This window comes from Heteronotia binoei, chromosome 1, assembly GCF_032191835.1.
Source record: "Heteronotia binoei isolate CCM8104 ecotype False Entrance Well chromosome 1, APGP_CSIRO_Hbin_v1, whole genome shotgun sequence".
Lineage (NCBI taxonomy): Eukaryota > Metazoa > Chordata > Lepidosauria > Squamata > Gekkonidae > Heteronotia > Heteronotia binoei.
This window is the reverse complement of record NC_083223.1, coordinates 61,174,967-61,199,635: the sequence shown is the minus strand read 5'-3', so window position 1 is coordinate 61,199,635 and position 24,669 is coordinate 61,174,967. Positions and strand designations below refer to the sequence as shown.

The following is a 24,669-nucleotide window of genomic DNA, read 5'->3' as shown; positions in this document are numbered from 1 at the left end:
TGATCACATAGAAAGCCTGTTTGCTTAGCCTGATACTTGGATTGCGGAAGTTCAGTGCTTTGTTATGTGGGAACAAAAGAGCTGGCAGGTGGATGCTGAGAACTTTCCCAGCAGCTGAATTTTTTTCTGAAGGTTTTGTTACAGTTTTTCTTTTCCAGTGTTATTGTTCACCCTAGAGTATGCCACTCTAGGCTCCTGTAGAAGTTGGGTGTGACTGCTTGAAACAAAAGCAGTAAAGCACTCTCAAAGATCTGTGTTTAATTCTCAGATTTTGAAATGCAATTTGTGAACTGTCCACCCTGCAGAATATCTTGCTAGCATCACATTGGTGACCTGCACACTTTTTGCCTTATATTTCAGAATTGCTTGAAAACCATGGCAGAAAAACCTAAACTTTACTATTTTAATGGAAGGGGGAGAATGGAATCTGTCCGCTGGCTCTTGGCAGCAGCTGGTGTTGAGGTTTGCAACTTTTTTTTCCCATAGGGAACTTCTTAGGGTTGCCAAGTCTAACTCAGAAAATATCTGGGGACTTTGGGGGTGGAGCCAGGAGACTTTCACATTCCCTAAAATAAATAAAAATACAGCAGAGCAGTTCCCCTGAGTACAGTGTTCATTTCTTCACCCCCAAACAGCTGCACGTCCCCTGTATTCTCTCTCTCTCTCTTTCTCTCTCTCTCACACACACAGACCCATACACACAGAGAAGCCAAAATAAACAGTTTGCAATCCCATACTTGTATGGTCTCACTGAGGCAATTAACTCATGAGTTATTAAAGTTCCAAGTTTGTCAGACTAACACAGGGAAACCAAAGGTTCTAGTTTATCCTTTACTATCCAAACGACTTCTGAAAGGACTGTAAAACAAACTGAGAGTCTGGGCTACTTCCCTTCCTTTCTTACAGCTTCAAAGCTAACTGGGAACAGCCATGTTGTTCTGCCAGCTCACCCTGCCCCCATTCAGCCTGAGTCCTACAGATTTAAAGGAACAGACACACCATCCAAAAACCAAGCCTTTCCAAGCTTCTTCTAGCCTTCCAAAGTGGAAAGGCACATGGTGGCTGTGGGGGTGGGGCTCTTCCCCCCACCAGCCAGCTGACTGGAGGTGGGAAGGAGCCTGCAAAACTGGGGAATCCCCTGCTGGGACCTGGGGATTGGCAAGCCTTATCTTCATACAGGTGGCTTGCTAACATAAATGCCTACATTATAATGTATTTTTTATTTCTAAGCCAAGAGGAAAGGGACCTGGGGATTGGCAAGCCTTAACTTCATACAGGTGGCTTGCTAAAATAAATGCCTACATTATAATGCATTTTTTACTTCTAGGCAAAGAGAAAACTTAGGGACAAACTAGACATAACTATGGATTGGGAGGGAGGTGTATTTAGATAGGTATACACATGTGGGAAAGGAGAGCTAAACCTTGCCCCTTCCTCATGTTCTCTCACTGTGTTCCTTTACTTTCAGTGCTTGTCATGATTCTAGGCCTAGTGAGGCCTACAAGCCCCAAGGAAGGCTGTATTAAAGTAGCTACAGTGCCTACATTTCCCAGGATCCCTTCTTTCCCTTTGATTGGGTGGGCAGAAGTTTTGGAGGGAAAACTTGCCCAGTGGAGACCAGAGGGCTGGGACCTAGGAGGAAAGGATAAAAGGCCTAGCAGCAGGAGGAGTGTTCTCTCTGAAACAGCTGGGCTGGAGAGAAGACTGCAGTCATGAGAGTTCCCTCATCCAAAGAGTGGTGAGTCAGTTGGAAGTAGAGGAAGGGGACATGTAGTTAGTCACATCAAGGCTTTTATTTTCATTGCACCATCTTTACTGTTTTTCACTATTGCATCAATAAGGAAAAATCATGTGTTTGTTCTTGAGCACTTATAATAAAATTGTTGTTGTTATACTGCCTGGGTCTGCACACCACTTGAGTAACACCTCTTTATTGTTGTAAGCTGCCTTATTGTTGTAAACCTGCTTCGGCGGGGAGAGCGGGATATAAATCCAATACAATAATAACAACAACAACAGATAAGAGGTGCTTGTTGAGAAGGAAAACACAGGGGTTGGGTAGCCGCCCTGAGCCTGCTCCGGTGGGGAGGGCGGGATATAAATAAAATAAAATAAATAAATGTTCTGGGCCCTCCCAGATGGACCCTTACCAGAGTGGTGGCAGCCAGTAGAGGCCTTCCTTGGTCCCCTGCATGTGACAGTGCTCTTCATGGTTTCAATAACAGAAGAGATCTTTTTTTGAGAGAAAAGTGCAAACAGCAGCAAAGTCAGTGAAATTAGGTAGGGGAGGAAGCACAGCTTAGCTGCACTCATGAAACTGCTCCATTTTGACTTTAATATGACCTTTTTAAAATCTGCAACCCACTAACTCCTTGATTTAGAGGAACTGGTGGACAAATGCTCATGCTCTCCTCAGTCATATTTGGCCTGACTCTTCCCCCCTCCCCCATTTCACAATAATAACTGTTTGGGACCTATAATCTCATTCATGGTCATATGAGTGTTTTTTCAATGCAATACCCTCGCTATTTAAAGAGCCAACCGGTAGATAGCAAAGCAAGTCCAGGGCTGTCATAATTCAAGAGATGTTACGTTTTGTCTGGTGTGGCACCATCTTTTAATATTTAACTAATAAAAAGAGAAGTCAGACCTTGAGTCCATCTGGAAGTTATGCTGTCTGAACTGGAACTTCTAACCCAAAAGATGTGGCAATGGGAAATGATTACTCAGTGTTGAGGAGGAAACATTCTGCACTCCAGAACAAGCTGTAGTTTTTAGCCAAAAAGCTACAAGTGGATGGTCATTCTGGCCCTCACCCTCTCTAATTCTCCCTTAATTATTACTTTTATGAAAGAAATTGATTCTGAAACTTTCAAGTGAAGTTTCTACGCATCAGCATGATTACTATTTGCTAAAGTGGAAAGTCTCTCTCTCTCAGACACACACATACATGCATGCACACATTTGGAATCTCTTTTATATTTTATACAAGTAATGTGCATACATACCCTAAAAACAGCAAATGATATGATTAAGGCCTGATTATACCTCCATGAGTTGGATAACATGGCTCTAGTATAACGTTGCCAAGTCCCCCTGGCCACTGGAGGGCAATAGAGGACAGAGTTGCCAGATCCAAGTTGGGAAATTTCTGGAGATTTGGGGGTGGAGCCTGGGGAGGATAGGAACCTTATTGGGAGATACAATGTGTTAGAGTCCACCCTCCAAAGTAGCCATTTTCTCCAGGGGAAGTGATCTTTGTAGTCTGGGGATGACAGAAGATTCCCAGGTACCACCTAGATAGTAGCATCCTTGCTCTAGTAATATGTATATCTTTTGCCTGTATTGTTAGGTGGGTTGTGTGACCTACCCTTGCAGCTCATACACAGAGACAAATAAGGAGCCACATATAGGATGTGGTGGTGTTTTAATGTCGCCATCCTGGTATTTTAATTAAATCTGATGTTTAACTTACAATGATGTATGATATTTCTTGTATTTTATGTGTAAAAACATATAAAAATTACAGTTACCCACCCTAAGCCCATTCTTGGGAAGGGTGTGTTATAAAATAAATAAATAAATAAAGTTTACTGAGATGAATCTTGGCGGCATGATGTGACACTGTGCGGTTTCAGCCAATCAATATAGCTACTAACACATACATTTATTTAGTGTAATTCTGTTTCAGCACTCCAGAAACCAGTCTTTCAATCTGTTATGCAATCTGTCAGTATTTGGCAAGTATAATACATTTACTTGTTTGTTTCTTATTTCCTTAAAATAAGAGCAGAATAACTTTGGGGGTTCCAGTGCCCAGAAAAAAGCATTAGTCCAGCAGGAACTGCTCTTCACCCGTCTCATGAATGCAGTGCTGCACAGCAATCAGATATTTTTTTACTTAGTCATACAGAACCTGATTAGAAGAAGGCTTTCGTTCTTTGCATAGTACGGAGGCACTCTTTCTGTTCGATGTTCTCACAGTGTTGTAGCTTTAATAAATGGTCGACAAAAGTTTGTGCTTGTTTCCGTTATGCATACATAATTTCTTTCTCTCCCTCTTCAGTTTGAAGAAGAGTTTTTGGAAACTAGAGAGCAGTATGAAAACTTGTTAAAAGGTAAGACTACCAAACTAGATGGGATACAGGAAGGGTGAGATTAGGCTCTCCGAATCGTTAAAAGCACTCACTGTGTGCATGTGTGACCTGAATAACAGCCCAAATGCTGAGCTGGTAAATGACCCTTTCCCTTGTGCAGTTTCCCCCATCTAAATCACACAGACAGAAGAATCGGGCCGGATATCCCCCGCAAGTTTGGTGTCTTTAGCACTCGGTGGAGGGGGGGTTCATGCCCACCCTGCCCAGTTCATGCCCACCCTTCCCAGCAACTTTCACCCTGTGCTGTTGTATCCCCATGTTTCAGCATTCCCCATCCCTATGCTGATTTACCAAGGGGGCATTTTGAAATTCTCCATTGCAAATGCAGTACAGTATTTTTGCGTGTGAGGAAACAGTATCTCTGTTCTCTCAGCCAAGATAGTATAGTTTAATAGCTGATTGGATGTGATCCAGCTGAGATTGTAGAACAGAGGAGAAAAGAAAAAGAATAGCACATGCAATCATATCTGTTGAAAGTAGCAAGACCACCTGTGTAGGAAAAAGTTCATCCCTGTGCATCTCTCTGATGGGAAATAATACCATGCTTGCAACTAAGATTGCATTACTGGATATTGTGCAATGACTGTCATTCAGCTCCTGAATATGCTGTCAGTCATGTCAAACACTGAGATGTTACTGAACTGGTCTGCTGTGCAAATAAAGCTTGACTAACTTGGCACCTGCTTAAATTGAGTTTTAAAAAAACCCCTTCTTTACCATACTAAGGATTAAAGTCACACATTACTTAAAACAACTGATGCAGTACTTGGGGCTCTGCTTAACTGGTGAGCAAGCTGAGGCTCGCATGCAATCTTCAAAGTATTCAAAGAACACAATGCACAACCCTAAAAGTGAGCGTACACAGTGCATAACTTGAGTCTATGTGCACAACCATAATCCACTACAAAAAAAGAGAGGGGGGTGAATTAGGTTAAAGCTGATTCTATAAATATTGCTGCCTATGGATCTGGTGCTACATGAGCAGACATGAAAATATGCTCAGTGTGGTTCCCTTTGCATGAGTAGTAGGACAAGGGCTCCAGCAACAAATAACATTTCAGTATAATTTTTAATGAAATGATAATGTGTACGTATAGCAAGTGGACATACAGCAGATTTCATTATTTCATTTAATTTATTCTTGAAATGGTATTAGGAGAAATAGCTTCTGCTCTGCTATGCAGCTGAGGGAAAGACCATAGGAATATGATCACATTCACTAAGTGCAAGCGGAGAGCAGGGAACAATTTTGGCACTTCTGCTTGTCCAAAGATTGTTGCACATGCAGAAATCCTGTGTGAGATCCATCTCCATGTGTCACAGAAGGGGAATATTTAAAGACGTTGTCAAGTATGTTTGATGGGTCTTGCATAGGAGGTATTGTTAATTTTTGATTGAAGCAGGATGTCAAGGACCCAAGCTTGGGTCCCTCTGAGCCATTACTCAGAGCTGTGACTCCTCAAGGTTAGCTGCACACAAGAAACCAGACCTTGGTTAGGTCTGGTTTCTTGTGTGCAGATAACTCTGAGGACCCACAGCTCTGAGCACTTATGTATGTGTGTGTGTGTGTTTATTAATTACTTTAAGAGACAAGATATCACTAGTCAACACAATCTCAAAAGTCCTGCAGCAAGAAAATAAGAAAAGCTAGCTGTTCTATCTAATACTTCAGTATCTAGTATTAGATGACACACCTTTCAGAGTCCAAGCTAGAGGCTTAAGCGTTGTCTGTGTAGCAGTCCATTGCAATGGGGCTTGACATAGTCTGTGCCGCTGTCCAGTCAAATCATGAAGTTAGCATGGATTCCCTCTTGTCTATGGCATAAGTAAAGCCTTGGGCCATCTTGCATCAGGTCTCAAGCCCAATCAGGGAGCTTGCTTGATGAAACCCTCCAAAAGAAGATGACCTCTGCTCCTGCTTTGCCCTTCCCACCTGGTTACAGAACTGGGCACAGCTTCCTGGGATTAGCAATAGCAAATTACCACATTCTTCAATCCGGCCTTGAAGGATGGTATAGGCAGGGGGAGGCCCTATTACAGATATCTGCAAACCAGAGCAAGACTACTAATATTCACCCAGGGGTGGGGAAGAAATCAGGGTTCTTTGCCTCACAGAGACATTGGCCCACAGTGCTGGATTAAACCCTGTGGAGGCCCCTGGGCAGTCAAAATCTCGGTGGCCCCCTTGCAAATTATCTCTGAGTTGGAGCGCCTGCCCCACCACCCATTGCAGCTTGCAGGCACCTTCTCAAAAGCCCCTTTGACAAAGCTGTGGGGGAGAAGCAGAGAGAGGCAAACTTGGCCATGATGCTAGCAGCAACCTCACCAAGCAAATTGGGCAAAGAGCAGCTCAGTTGCTGGCTTCATATGCAGGCTCCAACGGCTGCAAGCAGGGGGAAAACTGGGGGGAAAAGCCGGTCCAGGGCCTCGAAAGGTGTGGGGGCCCATTGGCCAGTGCCAACTTGGCCTAATTGTTAATCCGAGCCTTTTGGCCCATGAAGCTTTTAACATTGTCTCTACCTAGAGAGATAACCCTAAAAGAGTATGCAGAAACTAAATGGTGTGACATGTTTCTCTTTCAATAGATGGATACCTGCTCTTTCAACAAGTCCCAATGGTGGCAATTGATGGACTGAGGCTGGTGCAAACTCGAGCCATCCTCAACTACATAGCTGCAAAACACAACCTCTATGGGAAGACCCTAAAGGAGAGAGCTCTGTACTGTATTAACAACCACATTGCTTTCATATCTAATGAAGATGCAAAATGCCTCTGTCCAAAGACTCTTGTCCAACATGCACTTATAGCAAATAGACTTCAGGGTAGGCTCTAAAGAGGCTGCCTTGAAGCAAAATGCAGAAGCAACTTGGCTTTAGCTAAGAAATGCCATTATTCTGCACTGACATGATACTGGGGCAAACTGTGGAAATATTTACTCATGGAGTCTTAATGAACTTGGGAACGGCTAGTTTTAAGCCTTCTGTACTATGGCCAACTGAATCAACATGTCCATTTGAGCATGAAGCATGTATGTATATGCTTGCAGTGTACACGCCTTTCTTTCTAATTGAAAGCAAAAGGCTGGGTTAATTGACATGTTGAGGCTGTTATCAGTCATCACACTGCTTTTGTCTCCTCCCACCTTATTTAACTTTCTAAGAAGTAACGATCCAAAGTGATTCATCTGGGTGGTGATGGTTTTAGCAATTCTTCTGGAGGCAGACTGAAAATTCATGTAAATTCAGCTTAAGAGAGCGAGCAACCTCTCCTATGAACTTCCCCAATAGTCTACTAGTCACTATTTCTCAGCTTCAGCTTTCATCTGAAATAGGAAGAGAGTCATACTGGCCTACCTTGCAGGTTTGTTCTGAAGATTAGTAGAGGCGATGTATCACAGGCATCCTGAATCCTATAAGGCACTCCATTCCCCTTTTTGAGTATTTTGATTCCTTTCCTTCTCCTTGTTTTGAGGCAAGCCTTAGTTTGCTATTCCATCTGAACCATCAAACTGGTTTGTGTTGCCTCACAAACTAGGGCCGTTTTCCCACTTAGCGTTTGCTCCCCTTATTCCCCGGCGCAATTATCTCCGGATCACTTTTTTCGGTTTCCCACTAGTGACTCTTTGCGGAGTCGCCCTCCCTGAAGCGCCGGCTCAAATCGTTTTCCCACCGGCGTTTTCCCAGTGGCATCGACTGGAGTCGATGCCCTGTCAATCATTTTTTTTTAAACGTCATTCTAGTTGCGTAATTACGTAACAACGTAACAACGCGACAACGTGATAGAGAATCCCCTTTTTCGCGGGCAAACCATCACGTGACGGCTCTGTTTTAATACTGGCCGCAGCGGCGTCCTCCACACTGCCTCGTATCGTCAGAAGCATTCACAATGGAGAATCCTGATGACGAGACTATGGCGCTGCTTTATTCAGCAGTGGATATTCTGATTTTGTGTATCTACGCCGCGCGCCAAGTGCTCCGCACCGGAGAAAAACTCCTCGCTCATGGACTTGGATCACCGAAATCTCTGGCCGCCTCTAGGAAGTCTGACGCCCGGCTTCGGCTGATTAGAGGTGGCAGTCGCCGCCAGCAACGTAGATGGCACTACCTTGCCGGTATCCGGTTCGCTCCCAGGTATTGGGTGTTCCCCCGTGAACTCGGCTGGTGGGAGAACTTTGTGCTTGTGTACTGGGGCGACGAGCAATGGCTGGATAACTTCCGGATGACCAGAGGGACCTTTATGGAGATTTATGCCGCTTTGAAGGACAAGCTGGAAAGGCAAACCACAAGGATGAGGTCTCCGGTCCACCCTGAGAAGCGGCTCGCGGTAGCGCTGTGGTACCTCGCTACCGGAAGCGCCTATCGGGAAGTCGGCACGCAGTTCGGGATCGGCGTTACCACCGTCCATGGGATTGTGATGGAGATCTGCGAAGCCATCGAGAAACGTTTGTTCTCAAAGGTCGTGTGCCTCGGTGACGACATCGGAACGGTGTGTATTTTTTTTTCTTTTCCCTAGTTTTGCGTTATAACGTAACATCGATATATCTGACCCTGATGTGATTCTCTATTGCTAATACAGTGGAAGTTGAAATATCCCTGATCCATTGTACTCCATTTCTCTACAGATTATGGATGGCTTCGGTAAGCTCGGTATGCCGCATACGGTGGCTGCTCTGGATGGATCGCACATCCCGATACGGGCGCCTGGGGGCAAATCGGAGGAGTTCTGCAACCGGAAGATGTTCTGCTCCATGATCCTCCAAGGCACGGTTGATCACACAGGATGCTTCGTGGATGCAGAGTTCGGCCACAGCGGAAAGACCAACGATGCCTTTGTTCTCGCGAACAGCCATCTCTGCTCTGGCAATGATGCAGGGCTCTGGGTTCCGGGGAACCCCACGGTGACTTTGGGAAATGTAACCATACCTGCGCTTGTATTGGGCGACGGAGCGTACCCCCTTAGACCGTGGCTGATGACCCCGTACAGGACACCCGTCGGGCCCGTGCAGAAGCACTTTAACAAGCAACACGCCAGGGCCAGGAACGTGGTGGAGCGTGCTTTCGGGAGGCTTAAGGCTCGCTGGCGTGTCCTGCTAACGCGAATGAACGCGCAGTACCGGAGTATTTTCTCCATCGTGACCGCATCTGTGACTCTGCACAATATTTGTGAGGGAAAGGGACATGCGGTCAACCTGGACATTCCAGATAAGGAGATAACGCTCCTCCCAGACCAAGAAGAACCAGACTTCAGGGTTATAAACAGGAGGCAGTTAGAGAGTGGGAGGACTGTGCGGGATGCTGTCGCAGAATATATTTATCAAAGGAGATGATTCTTCGGCTTTCCGTCCCCCATGCCTCTCGCTGCCGCTGCCCTTGAATGAAAGACTGCTTTTCCGGTGCTGCGAAGTTACGCTGTTTCAATCGTTCTATGTATAATCGCCTTAACGTTATACCTGCGTTTGTTTGTACTGCTTCCCGTTTCAGCGAATAAAGCTTTGGGCATTATAAACTGCATAGTGTTCATTTACTTTGGTTGCGGTTGGGGGGGGGGGTAATTTTTTGGTGCACCAGGGGTTTCTGACACGTGTTTCTGGCCTGGGTCTGTTTTTGCCTTGTCAATCAGGATATGCCTTCCACATGATTGGATAAATCAAATCAGAAAGGGGAGGCTGCTATTTCGCAACATCGAAAGAGCGTTAGTTCGAAATGGCAGCCAGGGGAAGGAGAGGGACGTTCTGGCAGCGGGAGGAGGTGCTGGCTATGCTCGATATTGTTGAGAGGAGCGGGCACGCTGCCGAGGTGATGTCGAGCACCCACCTCAACACAAGCCACATCTATGCGGCGATAGCCCGGAGGCTGCAGCGGAGGGGGTTTGACCGGACTGCTGCGCAGTGCCGGTCAAAAATCAAACGCCTCCGCTGCAGCTTCATGGCTAGCCTTGAAGCTTGGGGCGGTATCCCCAGGGCGTCAGGCCGGACGCCGTACCATGACGCCATGGTGCGTCTTTGGGAGTTGGCGGGGCGGCCCCGTTGGGAGGACCGTCATCATGATTGTGAGTAACACCACACACACACACAACACAAAAACGCCACACACACCCCTCCCTTCTTTATTACTGCCTTATTACTGTAATGTAATGGCCATGGGTGACCACAGAAACCTCCTTAATTGGATCCAACAGCCAAACCTTCCTATGCTCTGCTGAGCATTCCTGGTGGAATGGGGGGGGGCCATGGGTGACCACAGAAACCTCCTTAATTGGATCCAACAGCCAAACCTTCCTATGCTCTGCTGAGCATTCCTGGTGGAATGGGGGGGGGGCCATGGGTGACCACAGAAACCTCCTTAATTGGATCCAACAGCCAAACCTTCCTATGCTCTGCTGAGCATTCCTGGTGGAATGGGGGGGGGCCATGGGTGACCACAGAAACCTCCTTAATTGGATCCAACAGCCAAACCTTCCTATGCTCTGCTGAGCATTCCTGGTGGAATGGGGGGGGGCCATGGGTGACCACAGAAACCTCCTTAATTGGATCCAACAGCCAAACCTTCCTATGCTCTGCTGAGCATTCCTGGTGGAATGGGGGGGGGCCATGGGTGACCACAGAAACCTCCTTAATTGGATCCAACAGCCAAACCTTCCTATGCTCTGCTGAGCATTCCTGGTGGAATGGGGGGGGGGCCATGGGTGACCACAGAAACCTCCTTAATTGGATCCAACAGCCAAACCTTCCTATGCTCTGCTGAGCATTCCTGGTGGAATGGGGGGGGCCATGGGTGACCACAGAAACCTCCTTAATTGGATCCAACAGCCAAACCTTCCTATGCTCTGCTGAGCATTCCTGGTGGAATGGGGGGGGGCCATGGGTGATCACAGAAACCTCCTTAATTGGATCCAACACCCCGCCCCCACCCCATTCTATTTCCTGATGTGCCGTCCTGATCCAGTACATATTACCTGCAGGTTACAGTGCATTTTTCACATATGATGTGTGCTTTCATTCACACCACTTGCATGTATGAGTTTCATTGTTTGGTTTTTTTCTAGTTGACACCTGTCCACGAGGCACGGCGGAGCGGCCAGGCCCACCATCGGAGGGAGAGGAGGAGCAGGGTGCGGGGGAGCAAGAAGGTACATTACCTGACAAAGCGGCCGCCTCTTGGTTACTGTGCAGTAAACGCATTAATAAGCCATGTGCGCAGGGGGTTCAAGATAATAACATAATGCTTACTTTTGCAAATCTTAGGCGGTGTGAGCCCAGCAGCCCAGCAGGCCGGAGGCGCTGAGGAGGCGGGAGGCGCTGAGGAGGCGGGAGGCGCTGAGGAGGCGGGAGGCGCTGAGGAGGCAGGTGAGTTCGCTGAGCTGAGCCGCAGATAGAAATCAATAGGCATGGCATGCAAGTTTCTAATAAATATGATGTTGCAGCCCTTGTTAGCCGCCCTGTCAGATGAGTACAGGAGTGCACTAACTACCTGTCTCTAGGGCCACGAGGCGAGGCAGAGCGGCCAGGCTCACCCTTGGGGGGAGAGGAGGATGAGCAGCAGGGTACTGAGGAGCAAGAAGGTACATTACCTGACAAAGCAGCCACCTCTGGGTTACTGCACATTAGAGGCATTAAAAAGCGATGTGCGCAGGGCGTTCAGAAAAAAAAATTAATGATTAAAATGATTAAAGGAGGGCGGTGATCCGGCCAGAGAGGCAGGTGGGTTTGCTGAGCTGCCTCTCAGGGCACTGCGAACTAATGTTGCTATACAATGGACACATGCCTATACAATGCACACATGCTATGTGTGCATTGTATGTGCTATACAATGCACACATGCCTATAATTTTCTAATGTGCATGCATGGTGTGCTTGCATTTCAGTGGTGGAGGAGCCGGTGCAGCAAGCACAGGACACCATTGCCCGTCTCGAGGCCCTGATGCGCCGGATCGAGGCCATCGAGCGGCGCCCATCAGTGCCGGAAATGGAGGCCCTCACCCAACGGGTCGAGGCCCTCGAACGGCGCCCATCAGCGCCGGAAATGGAGGCCCTCATCCAACGGGTCGAGGCCCTCGAGCGGCGCCCAGCACCGGAGGCACCGCTGGAGGCCATTGCCCGGCTGGAGGCCCTCTGCCGCTCAGCGTGTGAGTGCTCACTATTTTGCATGATGGGTGGTTCTTGTGAGTGATTGACTGCTGTGCGTACATTACTGAGGGCGTTGCACTTACTTGCTTCTTTTCTAAATTCCAGTGAGCGCCTTCACACGCCGGATTGACGCCCTGGAGCGGCATGTCCGGAGGCAGGAGCGGCCCAGGGGTGGGGGGTTGGAGGAATAAAGTTGTATATATGTTGTATATATGTTTAAAGGTGTATATATGTTTAAAGGTGTATATATGTTTGTCAGTTGTAATAAATTATTGTTAATGTTGAAACCTGAAGATATCGTTTTTCTTTACCTAAACACCGAGCTGGGACCTTTGCAAAACATAACTTTATTAAAAGTGCGTTAACCGGACAAGAACACAACATCAGCTGTACACAGCTGCTGCGTAATAATCGCTAAGGTAGGAACAGCCTGCCCGTGCAGGTATAAGCACTGAGATAACATCATCAATAACAACATGCACAACATGTAATCAATGAAATAACATCATCTTGCCCCTACGGGAAGCCGCCACACTGCCACTTGAGCAGGGTGCAGGAGACAGCAGGCTCTGCCAAAACCGGGCAAGCTATATCTGAAGGCAGTGGCCCATGAGTTTCGCTGCAGTCACAGTTTAGGTGAAGCTGCCAATTTATTTATAAATTGGTTTCCCAATTTATTTTGGGTGGGGAGAAGCTGATATCTCGGCTTGTGAAGGGTTCAAATGCTTTACATTCAGACTTTATTAGGGATCTTCTTGAAAGACAGGTGGCCTCCCTGATTAAAGCAAAAGTCACTTATGTGTGGAAAAAGGACTTGGCAAGTGAAGCAACTATAGCAAGTCCAGAAAAAGAATTCGGGGGAAGGGAGGAAGAAAAAGCCTTATCCAAAACCCACTATGCCTTATTTCGTACTGAGCCCTATGGTTCCAAGCTAATAGAATTTTAAAAAACACAATATTTCATTTCTAAAGGACATCCGTGCAGTTCAAAAAATCAGGACTTCTGACACATTCTGAGGATTTCCGCCACAAACACACTTTTTAGGTTTCCACCCTGATCTGGGTAGCTCAGGCTAGCCTGATGTTCCATCTCAGAAGCTAAGCAGGGGTCAGCCCTAGTTAGTGTTTGGATGGGAGACCAGCAAGGAATACCAGGGTGGTGACACAGGCAGGCAAGGGGAAACTACCTATGAATGGCTCTTGCCTTGAAAACCCTAATGGGTCACCATTTCAGCAGTCGAATCAGCTGCCTAGGGAGGTGGTGAACTCCCTCACACTAGTAGTCTTTAGCACCTGACAAACACTTATCTTAGGCCGGAGGTGACAAAGTCATTTGGAATGAGGGCTGGATCTGACACAAATATCACTTCGTCAGGCAAGGCCATTGTGCCATAAAATACCAGAGATACTAGAGGAGCCCCGTGGCACAAAGTGGTAAAGCTGTAGTACTGCAGTCCAAGCTCTCTGATCACGACCTGAGTTCAATCCCGGCAGAAGCTATGTGTGACAGATGGTGGAGATGCTGCATATGGTGGAGATGTTGCAGTGGCTGGTGCCTCACCCACCCTTCCCTGTGCCCGACCTTCCCTAAAAATTTGGGCAATGCTGCCTAGCATATCAACAGATGCCCTCATAACATCCACAGTCTACCTTGTGGCCTGTTCGAAATTCTTTACCAAGCCTGTGTCACGCTCTCCCTGCAAAGTGAACCTGCGTTCTTCAGAAGCTAGCATTCGGTCAAAGCACTCCATCGCATCTTCATGGTCCAGACGGCTTTCCAGGTCCTCCCCTCTGGATAAAGCACCCTTCTTCCTCCTCAAAGTCACCTGGAATTGAAATTGACACCACACTCATTCCTCTCCATGGTTAGTGCTGCAAAGCCCATGCTTACCTTAAAAATCTGTGCTATAACATGTCTTCAGGAGCAGTTCTGCTCATACATGAAGCAGGAAACGCAGGGTCAATGGCTCAGCAATTGTAAGCTGGGCAATGCATCTAAGTTCCACTGAAAGCTTTCACATTCCACATAAGACTTATCAGAAGCACTGCAGGCCGCACTTACCCCGAAATGACTCCTCGCCTGGATGTCCATCAGTAAAAACCTGGCTGTGTTCCTGTTCCTGCAACGCACTGCTTGGGTTCACGCCGCTTGTACCTATAGCAATGCAGAGAAATCAACAGTACCACGCAAGCGGGGGGGGGGGGAGGGAGGCAGAAGGCGGAGGAGTGTCGCGGGTATAATAAGTGCCAAACACCAACGTCTCCCTTCATCTAGGGGCGGTTTCATTAAGGTTTTCCCCATGGCCCCCTATCACCGGCCAACCACTTACGTTTTGTAGTTTCGTTAGTACGAAGTATCGCTATTGCGATAAAAGATAAAAGTCAAGCTCCTCTTAAACGGACCTGCTGTGCGGTGGCGGGAGTAAGATGCTCAATGGCGGCCAGCAGTATCTGTCCCTTCTTCCTCCCAGTGTTCTGTTCGGCTCCTGCAAATTGTGACGACAGCTGCTTCTCGCCTCATGATTGGCCACTAGCATCGGCAGCATGATGTGGGCGATTCCCTGATTCTAGCTCCGCAGCTGCAATTCTCGCGAGACCCAACACCCTCAACTATAATGTATCGTCCGCAATTCTCGCGAGACCCTCGCCATAGCACCCATCAGAGTCTCGCAAACATAACACCCAACCAATAATAATGCATATTATCAATAATCACGTATCCCCCGAAATGTGTTATTTGTAACGCAACTACGAAGTAACGAAACATCACCCGTAATGACCCTTCGGTTTAGTGAAGTAAAAAAAAAATAAAAAAAACATTAATGCATCCACCGTTGAAATGGTGTAACAGCGGAGAGACAGCGCAACATTGCAAAAAAAACTGCAATTGAGGCTATTCCGGGAGGGGTTGTTATTTCGAAATATCGCTATTACGCAAAACTGAGATGCTTTAAAAAAAAAAAAATGGTCGCGCCGGCACTTCGGGGAAGCGCCGCGAAAGGGTGATGATTGGCCAAGAGGGTGGATGGGGTGGGAGGACGGAAAAGGGGGAGGGTGACGCCCACAAAGCAGTCGATCCGGCGTGGATGGATTTCCCACAGCAAACTCCGCTGAGTGGATCCGGAGTGGATCCGGAGGTTTTCGGAAACTCCGGCAACATGCTGGAAAACATACTCCGGCGTAAAATCCCTGTAGCGCCGGAGCAAACCGCAGCGCCGGAGCAACATGTGCGAAATCCAAGAGAAGATCCGGAGGTAAATGGGGCGCTACGACGGAGCAAACGCTAGTGCGAAAACGGCCCATGAGACTTGTGCAGATAGTCCAATGGTATGTTGATGTACTGCATGGAGGGAGATAGTGGGTTTGAGCATGCTGACCCTACCTCCCTGCAATCATGGAGTCTTGTGCATGGTGCAAACTTGTGGAGGAAGTGCCTGCTCTGCCTGATGAGCAACACTGCTTCCCAAACATTGCTGATCAAGGGGAGAGGTTGTGAGCACGGTTTCTTCCCCTGCACATTTGTGCTGTGCAGATGACTCCATAACTGCAGTGAAGTGAGGGGTGGGGCTGGTGTGCTGGTGAGTGAACAAGCAGATAGCTTATCTGCATAAGGCTAGAATTACAAGTGATGCTGATTTGCAGTCCTAGTTTGGAGGGCAATGGTAAGCAACAGTTTGCCTGTTTGGATGTAATTATCTTGAACCAGGCAGGAAGAGAAGAAAGGACAAGGGAGGTGGGGGGCTGTCTGGTCCCAAGCTTACTCAGTAAAGCCAAACTTTGGCTTGATGTTACATATGAACAGAGTCATGGGGAATCTCACATATTTGGGGAACACTGAGAATTCTCATGCTATGATTGTGAGATTAGTAGGGTTCCTGCAGAGAGAAGTAGCAGCGCGTGTTGTATACCTGGAAAAAAAAATTCCATAAGGTAGTGATGCTCACGATTGGAACCTATGTCTAAATGGACCCTAGTTTTTCAAAACAGTGCAATGATTGGTTCAGACTTAGCCATTGCTAGTAGAGGAAGTGTGTCCACTGCTTATCATGCTGCTAATGGTTAGGAGCAAGCAGTGAACATATGAACATATGAAGCTGCCTTATACTGAATCAGACCTTTGGTCCATCAAAGTCTGCCTTCTCAGACTGGCAGTGGCTCTCCAGGGTCTCAAGCTGAGGTTTTTCACACCTATTTTCCTGGACCCTTTTTTGGAGATGCCAGGGATTGAACCTGGGACCTTCTGCTTCCCAAGCAGATGCTCTACCACTGAGCCACCATCCCACCCCAGTGCTCTTGGGAATGAATGGGACCACAGAGAAGAGAAGGGAATAAAGTAACTCAGCCCTCTCTTCTTTTCCTGCAACTAAGGGACACAGTCTCCTCTTCCAGCTCAGGAATTTAAACCTTGTGAGTCATTTGTGAGAGGGTCATGACCTTGTTTTAGGTTACAACCCACAGTTTGAGAACCACAGCCATAAGGCATAGGTGAATAACATTGACCATAGCAAGTGTAACTCATTATGGCTGATTGTTTCCTCTCCCAGAATTGATATGTATGTGGAAGGAACCACCGATCTCATGGGACTAATCAGGGTTCACTACAAATTAGAGCCTGAAGAAAAGGAGAAGAATCTAAGTTTGATCATCGAGAGAGCCACAAAAAGATACTTCCCAGTATATGAAAAAGTATGTAACAAATAGACAAAAAATGTTCTGTTGAATCACAGTATATTTTACTTAAAAATATCACAAATAATGTAACTTCTGGCATTGGGCAGTAGCATTTTGACTTAGAAGCAAACCATCTAGTGCACAGAGAGGAAACCTGTTTTGGCCCATGTGCTGAAAAAATGCAGCATTTACCTGTGAAAATGCTGGTGGGTCAAACAAGGTGACATATACGTTTCATTCTATTTGTTCACACTCAGTTGGTGCAAGCAGCCAGGTCCCAATGGTGCTGCCTGCATTTTAGGAATCTGACTTGGACTAAGCTGGTGGCTGTGCAAGTCTGGGAGGTGTTGAGAGGCATAAGCCACACCTGTTGCCTTCTCCTGCATTGCTGGCCTGGCAGTGCTGCCAGTACCTCAACTGCCTGGACAGAGATCTGCCTATGGGCACCAAGCAGAATGGTCTGGTGTGCATGCCAAGGGTTGCCCAACCTGTGGTCTCATGGATCAGTGCATCAGGCCAACAGAGTTCCTCTTGTGGAGAGGCAAGGTGGGCGAATTTGGTTGGATGAAGGGTGAGGAATTTGTGGTTAGTGTATGCATGGAGTACTTATGTGCCAAGTGAATGTGATCCGTGTACATCTGTCAAATTTTTATCTCATAGGTTTTAAAAGACAGCGGTCAGCATTTTCTGGTTGGAAACCAACTAACCTGGGCTGATGTCCAACTAATTGAGGCCATATTCATGGTAGATGAAAAGGAGCCCACCGTTCTCTCAGAGTTTCCTTTATTGCAGGTAATAAAAAGTGGCCAAATAACTTGTATTTGGTGTAGTTGATATTAATATAAACCCTCACTATGGCTCAGAGAAAGTTTGCCTGACAATAGGTTGGATCCAGTGACTCCCTTCTGCGAAGTGAGCATCTTCCTCTAACAGAGCAAAGCATATTCCATTTGAGGAAAACTCTCACTTAGCAGAGCCCAGTCCACTGCCTCCACTACTTCCAGGAAACTGGTGCTGCTGTGTGTCATCTGACACCACTGAGAACAAGGACGTTTGTTAAGCAAGCTGAGAAATATTACAGTGAAAACCAGAGTTTGCAGAGAGCCAAAGTTAGTGGCTTGAATTACACTGAAAGTTGTGTATTTTTACAGTGCTCTGTTCTAGGTTCGTAATGCCATCCATTTTTTACTATTGTTGTATGAGCTGTGTGTGAGGAACATGCTGGATGTTATACAGCATTTATATGTAATAGTTTCTTGTGTATTTTTTAAATGAGCTGATCCCTGTAGGTAAACAAACAGCTTGGGGTAACTTTGAACAGCAAAAATGGCTCAAACTGTTAAACACCTCCAGTTCCCCCCCAAACACCTCTAGACCCTTCATTCCTCTCAGTTCTAGTCTGCCAGGACTGGTTTTCATTATGAAAAAATGTAGGAAAAATTGTACAAAAATTGTTCCTGGGGAAGAGAAGATTTGGCTTTAAATTCACAGAACCTCATTTAATCCCTTAGGGATGGGGGTAAGCATTCTGTTCACTTGGTTTTTCCTTATTTTTTTGTTAAAATATCTCTGAAGTATTCACCTATTATTATTATAGAATTTATTTAAGGGTTTTTTCATATTTTTCATATTTCATATTTTGCAGCAGTAATTTCTGCAAATGGGCAGGATTTCCATTTTCAGAGTGGTACCCCCTCACCTCTCCCCTTTCCTGCTGTAGCCTAGGGTTCCAATCCCCAAGGAATGTCTCCTGGGCACTCCATTATTCCCTATGGTGACCAATTCACACAGGGTATAATGCTGAATTGATCTGTGGGTATATGGGGCTCAGGGGGCTGTTTTTTTAGATAGATGCACCAAATTTGCAGCATAACATCCAGTGACTCTCCTCAAAACACTCTCTAAGTTTCAAAAAGATTGGACTAGGAAGTCCAGTTCTATGAGCCCCAAAAGAAGGTGTCCCTATCCTTCATTATTTCCAGTGGAGAGAAGGCATTTAAAAGGTCTGCAGTCCCTTTAAATGTGATGGCCAGAACTCCCTTTGGAGTTCAATTATGCTTGCCACAACTTTGCTACTGGCTCCACCTCAATGTCCCCTGGCTCCACCCCCAAAGTCCCCAGATATTTCTTGAATTGGACTTGGCAACCCTACTATAGCCCCAAATTCTCTTCAAAATGCTGCTCCTTTGGTGGGGGGGCTCTGTGTAATAGCATAGGGGGCAAATTGTAGTGGAAGGGGGGGAATCAGTGACAATTACCGCCCCTTTTTCATTAGCAGACAATCCAGCACTGGATCCAGCCCTTTCATTGTGAAGTTCCTAGTTAGACTCAACAATGATTCTGAACAGTGTTGTCTTGGAGATGTGAGTTAGGTCACACCTGTAGCTGGTCTAGTCATGATGCCTTTTCCTTGAAGAATTGCCATTGTGATCAGCAAACTCTTAATACTCTTGCACCTCCTCTTCATTTCCCAGAATCCAGCACTGGGTTAGTCCATTTCCACACAGGTTTTTTCCAGTTTCAGTGCTCTTTTGAAGTGGGTTTTTTTCCTGCTTCCCCAACAACATCATTGTACATTTGTATACATCTCTAGGAGTTTGCCAGATTGTCTCAAACCTGCTTTACTGTCAAGTTTGGGGAAATATTACAGCAAAAGATGGCTGCAATAGTGGTGGGAAAGTAGTGGTTTTCCTTGTCTACCCAGCAGCCATTTTCCCTACAGTAGCTATTCTCTCCCCCTGCCACCATGGAGCTTTTAAGATTTTTTTATTATTGGCAACTGAATATCATTGTGCTGAGATAACATTATAACAATATGCGTTATGAATTCCCAGCTTTTGTGTTAAAAGTAAATCTATGGAACCTTAAGTTGGGGAGATGTAAGGGGACAAGTATATCTTCTCAAGTAAAAAGGCTAGAGACTTACTTTTTTAAAACTAAAATCTTGGCATTTAGAGAACAGTACACAGTAGGGTTGTCAAGTCCCCTATGTTGTGGAGCGGGCGACTTTTGCACACGCGCAAAGCGTGTGCATGACGCAATGACGTCACCCGGAAGTGACATCATCGCACCAGTGATGTTGCGTGCGGCTGCTCTAGACATTTCCAGGAAAATTCTATGGTTTTCCCAGATGCTCTAGCCATTTGAAAGGGAAATGGCTAGAGCGTTCAGGAAAACCATAGAGTTTCCCTGGAAACACCTAGAGCAGCTGTGTGCAATGTTGCCAACGCGACGACATCACTTATGGGTGACATCATCATGCCAGTGACTTAGGGGGAGGTTCCCCCTGCCGGTCCAATGTGGGCTGGCGGGTTGGGAACCTCCTGGGCGAGAAATCCCCGCCTAGACCGGGAGCTTGGCAGCCCTAGTACACAGATTGATATAAGTTTATGCCAATTGACAATTTTAAAAGGAACACAAAAACCTCTGGTAGTGTCAAAGAGGTGGGAATAGCTGCCAGACAACCAAGGCAGGGAAACTGGCCATGTTGGAAGCCCTGTTGCTGTTGTGTTATGTTGGCAGTTTCAGCTGTAATAGGATACTACACATGCCTTTCCCCGTGTGAAAAACACTTCGTATTCAAACGTCAAAACAAGCTGTGACTAAGCCAAGATCTGTACAAATACCGCTTATTGTCATGCTTCCCCTCCCCTCTCACATAGACACAGGAGTAGAGACTTCTCTATTTCTTGTGGAGGATGGGGCTGAACCTGGTCCAAGTCCATATTTAATAATCTATATTAAATTATTTAAATATGAAATAATTTATATTTCCCAAGAAACATATGCCATCAACAATTAATTATGTGGTTTAAAAAAATTATTACTCATAATAGTCTGACTCTCAGTCAAAGAAAGATCACTCTGTGAGAGGAAAGATGTCATGAACTCCTTAACTGAGACAATTTGAGTAAATATTTATGTTTGAAAGAAAATACTCTTTCTTTTCCTCACAACTTCGGCTGAGTGAGCAATTGACCCATGGTCACATTGTGTGCTTTGTGGCTAAGAGGGAATTTCAACTCTGGTCTCTCCAGTTTTATACCAACACTCTAACAATACATCACTCACATACTGAAGACTCAGTATGAATCTCCACATGAATCTCAGAACCCCCAGTTAAATCCACAGTAAATAATGGCTTCTAAGATACCCTGACCTAAAATTATGGGAGTGTTTTCTTTGGTTAAAGTACAGTCCAGGACAGCAGAATTGCCTCACTTTCTATTTTTGGTGATTTATCTACCCCCCTGCCATGTACCACCCTGCCTCACAGAGGCAAAAAATAACTTCCATTTCTTCTTCTCTAAAGCTACAAGTCTTAGGTACCCAAATTACCTTTACTTCCAACATTTAAGCCTCAAGCTTCTTCTCTCCCTCCAACACGCATAGCTAAAGATAGAAATATTTGCATGTCCTTTATTTCTTCTCCTGTTAAGATGCAAGTTCCAAGATACTGAAATTATCCTAACTTCCAGTAAAATGTGAGTTTTGATGATCCACAAGTTGCAAGTAGGGGCTTTAGACAGAGCTTCTATAGATCCCAAAGCGGGGAGCAAGATAATGTAGTACAGGGCTGCTCCTGTGTGGCAAGTAAATGTCCCAAAGTCCCATAGAAAGAAAGTGGATTTGGTAGCTTCTGCATGGATTGAGAGGATGAGACTGCACAGCTGAAGCCTTAACTGGTTCATGATGCTACCTGGCAGCCTGTGTGTGGGAGGGTGCCCTCTCTGGGAAAACGGGGTTGGGGGGGCTTGATCCCCACTGCCCCTCTCCCAGTTTACACTCCTGCATGGAATACAGTTCCTAGTTAGAAACAATCTCCAGGTCCCAAGATGTATGAATCCAGGCAGCAGAGGTGAATCAGCATTAATTTCCTCTAACAGGAATTCTGTACGTGGATTAAACCACAGTATAGAAACCTGATTGTGAGAAATAAACAAAATTTGATTCATCCAGGTACTGGCATTTGTACATTGTGAGGAATAGGAGTTTGTTTCAAACCAGGAATCCTTAACTGTGTTCCGTGTGACAAGGCAACATGAAAGCACAGTTACATTTGTGTACAATCTCAGTTTAACACGAGCTTGTTTCAACCTGCAGCTTTTTAAAAAAGAGTTTATAGTTTTAATTCTTAGTACTACTTTATACTGCAGGATTAATTTTCAGGGTGTGAACTCTGTTTGGCATTTTAGGCTTTTAAAGTGAGAATGAGCAACATTCCTACAATTAAGAAGTTCCTGCAACCCGGCAGTCAGAGGAAGCCTCCTCCTGATGAAGCTTTTCTAGCAACGGCAAAGAGAGTCTTCAACAGGAAATAAAACAAACTGGGAACATGCTGTGATTATGAGCTTATTTAAACTGCTTCTTGTGAGGAGCTGTTTATATTTGAGGTTGTACTGATGATCCTGGACATTTGTGGACTCCACTGAATTATTAGTTATGCTGGAATTGATTTTCCTAATAACATTCTGAGACTGATTCAAAACCTATTATAACTAAATAGGAAAAATGAACATCCAGATCTTGATTCAAATATTTGATAATTTGTAATCCATTTACTGATCACGTGATGTTATCATATTTTGTAATCCACCTTCTGGTTGATGGGAAAGGTTCTGGGTTTTTTTGGTCATACTTGTAATCCAGTTTGAATCTCAGTGGGAAAGGAAGACTATAAATGGAAATAATGACAAATAAAGTATACTGAGACATTTTGTTTTTCTTGATATACTGTTTAAAATTGAGCCTCAATAATCTGCAGTCCTATACAAAGTGGCTTCAGTCTTTGTCCACTGAAATCAATTAGATTAGACTGGAGTCACTCTGCATATAGGACAATGTTCCCTCTAAGCAGCAGAGTCTTGTGAGCAAAAAGTTGTGGCATTAAAGTTGTAAGCTACTGCATAAATTATTGTGCTCTGGGGCCATCCTTCTTGAGCTAAGACAAAAATGTGTGAGCTGGAGGCTAAAAATCTGTGAGCTAGCTCACACTAACTCAGCTTAATGGGAACACTGATATAGGAGTGCAGTGGTAATATCATGACCTGGGAGAATATGTCCAGAGGCTCCAAACTTTTTGCTGAGGAGCAAGAAAATTCTTTGTTTGGTTTGGATTCCATTCTTGCCTAGTGACACAACCATATCTGGAACTGCATATAAATATTTACATAGACTCATGATATGGAGAGGGGGAAAACTGACCCAGTGGTAGAACCCAGACCCTGCATGAACTTCTTAATCTGAACTATCACAAAATTGACCATTGAATCTCTTAATGATCAGTCTCAAATGCAGAGGATTCTGCTTACCTTTCAATCCCCCAACACTCCTTCACTAATTTTGAGGCGAAAGAATTACTTACGGTCGAAGGGGGTTTTCCCTGTGTGATCCTTTATTAACTCTCAAACTAATGATCTGCTGCCTAACCTGTCTGCAAGGGACAATACGTGAAGTAATCCTCACCTTTTGAAGAAGGCATCATCTTCAGCGGCAAAATATAAGGCTTCGATGTGTTTTAAGGTATCCCGATCTGGTCAGTCCCAATCAAACCCTGAGCTGGATAATGAGTCATCAGTGCAGCCCTCTATGGATGTGATGCATAGTCCCCTTAATGTTTCAATAGAAGATGACCTTCTGCAGTCATTTGGGAGTCTTCCAGCAAAAGATCAACAGGCAATCCTTGTAAGATTTGAATGTACTAAGCGGCTGCTGCAAAGGTCTTTAGAGCTGGAGAAATCAGTTCCCTCAATCAACCTGGATCCTGCAGGCAACCCCCTGTCCCCTTGTCCCCCATCGGCTGATTTAATTGATCTGTCTATGGAACCCTCTCTAAATGGCTCAAGGGCACCCCAACATAATGGCTGTATTTTCACTGATGACGCCAGGGTGCTAGAAAGGATATCCATTACTGATTGACTACCAGCTAGGGAAGCCACAAGGAATATCCACATTGTCTCCTGGAACATAGCTGGGTGGAAGAGTAAAGTGAATGACTCAGATTTTTTGGACTGTGGCATTTAATTAGTGGGTAAAACATATTCTGTGCATCCTCAGAGGAATACATTCTTTCACACAGTTAAGTTGCAAAAAGGTGGCTTGCAAATAATGATTAACATCAAATGCCAGGCTGCATGAAACTGGGAATTTGCTTTTCTGCGCTGCACCTCCCCTCCCCCGGCCTAGGTACTGCTGTCGCAAATTCCCTACTGAAAACAGAAGAGACAACCCCAAACCAGTATATTTTCTGCCCATTAAAGAATAAAGGAAACAAGCAATAAGAATTTAAAAGTTCCAGAGTAAAATCTATGGAACAGACCAGTGAAAATGTACTTGGCCTTTTAGGGGTTTCTCAGGACGAGTGCTCCAGAGCTGGCCTGAAGCTCTCCCTATGCCAGAGTTACACATTGAACATTCTCCCTTTTATCTTGTAAGAAAGGAGGATTTGCTTTTTAATAAATGGAAACTGGAAATTTAGGAGAAGGGTGTGATAGGTTTTCTAAATGAGCATGGCTCCCCCTTGCCCTCTTTAACCTAAATCACAAATTGCCTGTGTTGAATGAAAAGGCCACACAAAGGCAAACTTCCTAAAGTCTTAAATGCTTCATTCAAAAGTAATGCAGGGTGGAGTTCTCATAGTTGTCTGACTGCATCACCAAGGGTTTTTTTTTTTGAGCCGAATCCTTTTGAAAAAGAAATGGTTGAGAAGAATCCTGCA

At 45.5% G+C, this 24,669-nt stretch overlaps 1 protein-coding gene across 3 annotated transcripts; it reads left to right on the top strand.

Annotated features, from left to right (window-relative positions):
• Positions 1 to 368: 368 nt before the first annotated feature.
• Positions 369 to 22,669, top strand: LOC132568864 (glutathione S-transferase A4-like). 3 transcript variants are annotated; one of them, XM_060235052.1, is made up of 6 exons: positions 369 to 462; positions 4,067 to 4,118; positions 6,743 to 6,875; positions 16,826 to 16,967; positions 17,613 to 17,744; positions 22,148 to 22,669. In XM_060235052.1, the coding sequence occupies exons 1-6, from the start codon at positions 376 to 378 to the stop codon at positions 22,271 to 22,273; spliced, it is 672 nt and encodes a 223-aa protein (XP_060091035.1). In that variant the 5' UTR covers positions 369 to 375; the 3' UTR covers positions 22,274 to 22,669. The 3 variants fall into 3 exon arrangements, with proteins under 3 accessions (XP_060091035.1, XP_060091042.1, XP_060091047.1); XM_060235059.1 differs by having other exon boundaries at positions 22,109 to 22,291; XM_060235064.1 differs by lacking the exon at positions 369 to 462 and adding an exon at positions 1,681 to 1,738.
• The last annotated feature ends 2,000 nt before the right edge of the window (positions 22,670 to 24,669 follow it).